The sequence below is a fragment of the Sciurus vulgaris genome (genome assembly GCF_902686455.1).
Source record: "Sciurus vulgaris genome assembly, chromosome: 11".
NCBI classification, from domain to species: domain Eukaryota; kingdom Metazoa; phylum Chordata; class Mammalia; order Rodentia; family Sciuridae; genus Sciurus; species Sciurus vulgaris.
Genome location: NC_136472.1, coordinates 25,637,129 through 25,643,330, shown reverse-complemented (window position 1 = coordinate 25,643,330; position 6,202 = coordinate 25,637,129). Strand labels below are relative to the sequence as shown.

The 6,202-nt window shown below is 40.1% G+C and overlaps 1 protein-coding gene across 1 annotated transcript; it reads left to right on the top strand.

Moving 5' to 3' along the window:
* Positions 1 to 3,760, top strand: LOC306639061 (olfactory receptor 4X2-like). The gene is made up of 2 exons (XM_079102500.1): positions 1 to 70; positions 2,574 to 3,760. The coding sequence occupies exon 2, from the start codon at positions 2,616 to 2,618 to the stop codon at positions 3,444 to 3,446; it is 831 nt and encodes a 276-aa protein (XP_078958626.1). The 5' UTR covers positions 1 to 70; positions 2,574 to 2,615; the 3' UTR covers positions 3,447 to 3,760.
* Positions 3,761 to 6,202: the final 2,442 nt, after the last annotated feature.

Below are 6,202 nucleotides of genomic sequence, written 5' to 3'. Positions count from 1 at the left end.
CAAGTCATATGATTAAGTTCCTGATGAGCAGGTGTGGTATCATTGCCTGTGAACAGCTCCATTCAGGTGAGTGCTCTGAGCACTGGGTGAATTTAATACGTTCACATTTCTCATTGATTCCTTTTCTTTTCCCTAAAAGGCCTGTGAGGTCCTCCGTCCCCTGAGATCTTCTGCCTGATTAGGAAGGGGAAAAGGTACAGATCCATGGAGACCTCCTCTCACTTGATCATACCTTCTCCCTAGGTGTCCCTTAAGCACTATGGACTTAAGGCTGATCTGTCAGCATTCTTAGTTCTGTGGGGAACACCTGGGAGGTGAGTCGACTTTACTCCTATTTTTAAGTGTCAGGTAGATCTGAGACTCTGATGCCTCAGTCTCCCATATTCCCAAGACTATGGCTGCAAGTGGAACAGATTCCCCATCTTGGGTCTCCTGGCAAGCAGGAGTTCTGGTCCTAGATTGGCCTAATGCTTCTCCATTGGCTAACTGGCAGCTTGCATGAGCCCAGGGCTGTTCTTAGGGAGGAATTTGCATCCCTTTCTTCAGAACAGGTTGCTGAGGTGAGAAGAGCAAAGTTACAGAAACACTGGTGTCAGTTTTGCTTTGTGAACATGAACTTCTTTGGTAAGTGATGATTGATTTCGCTCTTAAAGCAAAGGAAATGGGACTTAGGTTAATGATGTTTTACAAAGTTCTTCAATGTGGGTGTGAGGACAGCCCTGTGCTGGCTCCAGGATTCAGAAATGGAGAAGGTATGGCCTTGGACCTTGGGGGCCTTTGTTGTTACAATGTTTACTGAAAATTTATGATGTAGCAAATACCATGCTAAGAAGGCCAGGGAAGACACACATCCACTGTCACTCACCCCGGTGACACTCACTGAGTACTATTAGGGGTGGTCACATGAGCAAGTAGTGGAGATGCAGTAGTGAGAAGATGTGGCCTCTCCTCAGGAGTCTCAGATGGCAGCAGGGCAGGTGGGCATATAAAATAATATAATCCAGTGTGAAGTCCTATTATTCCAAAATTCCCTGAGGGAAAGGGGGCTACGGGTTGTGAGACCCTCTATTCTTACAACATGGATTTTCTAACTGCGAGGAATTCAAGGCAGCACACAGGATGGCAACTTAATATCCTGGAATGGTACGAGGAGTAGGATTCATGGTGTCTTGGTATGATTTGCATGTTATAGTTTGGGCCTTGAGTCTCAGCGAGATTAAAGAACTTGTTAGATATCACATAGACAGTATTTGAAAAAACCTTCACATGAACCCAGGTGTCCAGAATGTTGGCAGTGCTTTCTTTCCTGAATGACTTGGTAGAATTTCCCAGTGATCTATGAAGTGGGGGATGGACCTTGCCTTCTCTTGTTTCTGTAGTTGTAAGTCCTCTCCGTGAGCCCCCTCAGCCTCCTGGTGGTCTTTAACAACCTTAGCCTGTCTTCAAGCATTGCAGAAAAACTCTGTGGCATGAGTGCAAGTTGTCTGGCTCCCAGGCTCCGGTATCCTGGAGTCTCTCTGAATGAGACCACGCTGACCTCAGTTAGCTTGAACAAAGTCCAGCATGGAGCAGCATAGTCTGAAAATCAATCATTGGGTAGTCTTGGTGATGATGATATGTTGAAAGACTAGGATGTGAAGAAGGATGAGTCAGAAAATGAGTGGGCACAAGCTGGGGAGCTTTGTTGGCACTGGCTACATATGATTGGAAGAAATGACAATGCTGGCAAAGAGAATTGTGCATGGATTGAATGGAACCTTAGAAAGCAAGAAGGTCACACAGTGACAAAAACGTAGAGCACAAGAATTAGGAGAGGAGTAGAAATAAGAGCTCAGACAAAGCCTTAGGGTCCTCCTGAGATTGCTGATTTCAGGGAGGTATATCACAAGACATCTCTTCTGAAGCTTCTGAAGGGCACGTGGACAGGTTGAGAACACTGTTTTGGAAACCAATTTTAGGAAACAAGCAAAGAGAAGAATGATATAGGAAAGTTTCAGTTAAAGGATAACTGAAAATATGCAAAGGCAGTAGAAAGATCAATTATATAGACACAAGAACACTCTCCTGGCTGCCCTACATTGTTCAATGAGGGGATTTATTGATTTTTAATAGGTCTCCCTTCCTCTGCTCTGTTTCCATTAGTCCAACTTCTGAATACAAAATGATTTTACTTTCCAAGTGACAAGTATATTTGGTGAATCCCCATATTTTGTAGAATAAAACCCATAATCCTAATAGTTCTTCATAAATTGGAATGAGTCTCTCCACAATTTTATTTTTTGTTATTCTTTCCTTTATTCTATCCACTTGCCATGATGCACTTACAGTCATTGTCTGGATTCTTGAAATGCTCTTCCCTTTCTATACATCACTAACTCCCCCACATCTTTCAAATCCTAGCTCACAAACATCTCAAATAGGTGAGTGTCTCCATATAACTCACTTACTTTATGAAGAAGACTTTTGTATCATTTCAGGTCACACCACCCAAATAGCTGCCTCTTGGTGGTGACCTCATGGCTGTTACATACAATGTGACTGAATTCATCCTCCTGGGACTGTCTCCCAATCAGGAGGTGCAGAGAGTTTGCTTTGTGATTTTTCTGCTCTTGTACATGGCGATCGTGCTGGGGAACTTCCTCATTGTGCTCACTGTCATGACCAGCAGAAGTCTGGGATCACCCATGTACTTCTTTCTCAGCTACCTGTCCTTTGTGGAGATCTGCTACTCCTCTACTACGGCCCCTAAGCTCATCTCAGATCTACTGGTTGAAAGGAAAACCATATCTTGGTGGGGCTGCATGACACAACTTTTCTTCATGCACTTCTTTGGGGGCACTGAGATGTCACTACTCACGGTGATGGCCTATGACCGCTATGTGGCCATCTGCAAGCCCCTCAACTACACCACCATCATGAGCCAGCAAGTGTGCATGGTCCTGGTGGGAATGGCATGGGCGGGAGGCTTCATGCATTCCTTTGCCCAGATCCTTCTCATCTTCCAACTGCCCTTCTGTGGCCCCAATGTGATTGACCACTATTTCTGTGATGTGCTTCCCCTACTTGAACTTTCCTGCTCAGACACCTTCTTCGTTGGTCTGCTGATTGTTGCTAATGGGGGGACCTTGAATGTGATCAGTCTTTCGGTCCTTTTGACATCCTATGTGGTCATCCTGCTTCATCTGAGGACTCGGAGTTCTGAGGGTAGACGCAAAGCCCTCTCCACCTGTGGGTCCCACATCACTGTGGTTATGTTGTTCTTTGTACCCTGTGTCTTCATTTATCTGAGGCCTTCTACCACTCTGCCTGCAGACAAGATGGTAGCCGTGTTCTACACAGTGATAACCCCACTCCTCAACCCTGTCATCTACTCCCTGAGAAATGCTGAAGTGAAGAAGGCCATGAAGAGACTGTGGACCAGGACGGTGAAACTAGATGAGAAATAGAGACTGAGCCTTGGTACTGTTCTTGTGTTTAGAGTGATACTGTGTCCAAACTGAATGGGCATAATAGGTGGAAGGAAAGTTCACTGGATATATTAGTGGTATTCTATCTTTTGTCCATCTTCAAAAAATTTATTTTAATTGTGTGTAATTCCTTATGGATATTCCATAACCTAACTAGTCATTTTAAGTTGTTTCTAATGTTTTTACTACTATTCATGATATTGTGGTAAATATTCTTGAGTAGAACTATGTACCTCTATTTCTGCTCTTCATTTAGACTCATTTACTATAGTGAATTTACTGTGTAATAGATTATAAAGACATTTGATCATAAAGACATTGTAACAGATCATAAAGACATTTGTGCTAAATTGAATCACCTACCTTTTTAAAGTGCTCTTAACAATATCCAACTCTGCCATTAAATATGTTCATTGAGAAATAAAGTTTTAAATACTGACTCTCCCACCAACTTAGTTATTAATTTCAAGTGGATAAAACTATAACTTCACAGCCTCTTTTCACCATTTCCCAAGGTTAATATCACCAGGAGTGGGGTCAGTCAATGCCATGTGCCTCCTTATGTGATTCACTGGTGGAACACACATCATTAATGTAGTACTTCTACCCCAAATACATAACCTTAGTGTAATCATGAAAAAAGGAATAAGGGAAACCCAAACTAGAGTATTCTGTAAAATTACTTCCCTTCACCCTTCAAACATGAAGAAAAAGGTTGAATTTTTGCAGTTTAAACATTGATGACAACTGAATGCAGGGTGGGATCTTGGATCAGGTCCTGTATTAGATAAAGGATGTTACTGGGGAAAGACTCTGTAAATGAATTGATATAATTGTATAAATATTAACTGGCTGATTTTGAAAATTATGTTTTGCTCATGTCAGAGAAAGTCCTGGGCTGTTGGATGCCTCATTTATTATCTAGAGATAAGAGGGCATCTTATTGATAGCTTTCAAAAAGGTTAGAGAAAATATTGTTATTTTTATTGCATATATTTAAGGTATTCTACATGCCGTTTTGATACACATATATGGAGTAAAATGATTTGTATATTGTGAAGTGAATTAATATATCCATCATTTCCAATGTTAGCATTTTTTGTGATAAGTCTACCTAAAATTTACTCTCTAAGCAAATTTCAATATAAAATATAACATTGTAAGATATAGTTCCCATGCTGTACATTAGATCTGGAGACAGATTTATCTTTTAGAGCTACAAATTTGTATTCTCTGACCTACTTCTCCTTATTTCCATTGTATGAGGAAAAATTCTCTGTGTCCCTTTGTCCATATATCTTTATTTTTTTTGAGAATGAATGATAATGAAAATGTGGAAAAATACTAACATTTGGGGAATTTGGATTAAGGGAAACAGGCATTCTTTCTACTTTTCAACATTTCTGTAAGTCAAATTATTTTATAATACAAGTTTAAAATGTTTTGCAAATTAGGGGGACATCTTATTGTATCATTTGCATTCTTTGATTTTTTTTGTGAAGATAGGTGTTCTCATGTTTGGTCTGGAGTCTTATTTACAAAATTTTCAATGTTTATAAACTTATAGTTTTATAAAGTGTAATTCCATATTCTATTGATTTATTCCATGAGTTTTGCATTGATACTATCTTATGCCACTACTTAAACTCATATTTGACCTTAAAATTACTTAAAATTTTAATTGGTGCCCTGGTAATATACTCATAAGGTTGGAAGAATAAGCAAAATGCACAGGTACATAAGTGCAAAGTTTCTTTCTATTCTTTCCCCCACTCTTCCTTTCCTTGTCCTACTTTTCTTAGTTTCCTGTATTTTTTTTTCAGAGATTCTTTGAGCAAATGCATGTAGAACAGGGGATTTCTCATTTATCTCCACCTTTTATGTGAATAGTAACATGCTATGTAAGGAGATATGAAACTTGCTTTCTTGATTTAACAGTGTATATTGGAGATTTTTTCCTACATTGGTACTAGGAAAACTTTCTCATTTTTTCTTACAGTTTCATGGTATTCACTGAGTGGGTATGCCATCATTTACTTAAGACATCTTCTATTGATGTAATAGGTGATGTAATAATTAAAAAAATAGGTGATGTAATGTTAAGGGGAGAAGTGACAAGATTATGAGAGTTGTAGCCTCATTAGTGGATTAATGCATTTTATGGATTAACAATTTCAGTGGACTAATGGGTGGCAAACTATAAGTGCCTGTGGTGTGGCTGAAAGGAATAAGTCACTGGGGGCTGAACCATATCTGTCTCTGGTTCTTTTCCCCCTCTGTCTCTGTCTCTATCTCTTCTTCCTGTTTGCCCTTGGGAAACAATTTTTCTCTGCCATGCCCTCTGCCATGATGATCTGCCTTATCTTGGGCTCAGGGCAATGGAATGAGTGAGCTGACCATGGACTGAGACCTCTGAAACCATGAACTCAAAATAAATTTTCCTTCTCTAAGTTCTTGTCAGACACTTCAACCCCAGCAGTGAAAAACTGACTAATAGAGTCTGAAAAATGTATAGGCTTTGGCATATGGAAAAGGAAGGTGAAGTCATCTCAGGTAGAACAAGCAGCATTTTTTCAGGAATTGATAATGGTCATCCAGGGTTATGTGTAGTGGAGACTCCAAGAGAAATGAAGATTTCCTGGGCCCTTACAACCACTGCTCACCTACATTCTGAGCAAGTGTCTTTAGGAGAAAGGGAAAAATCTTCAAGGCCTATAGCACACAGGATGCTCCAT

Coding starts and splice junctions, on each gene's coding strand:
- LOC306639061 (XM_079102500.1), top strand. CDS start 2,616: ATGGCGATCGTGCTGGGGAACTTCCTCATTGTGCTCACTGTCATGACC.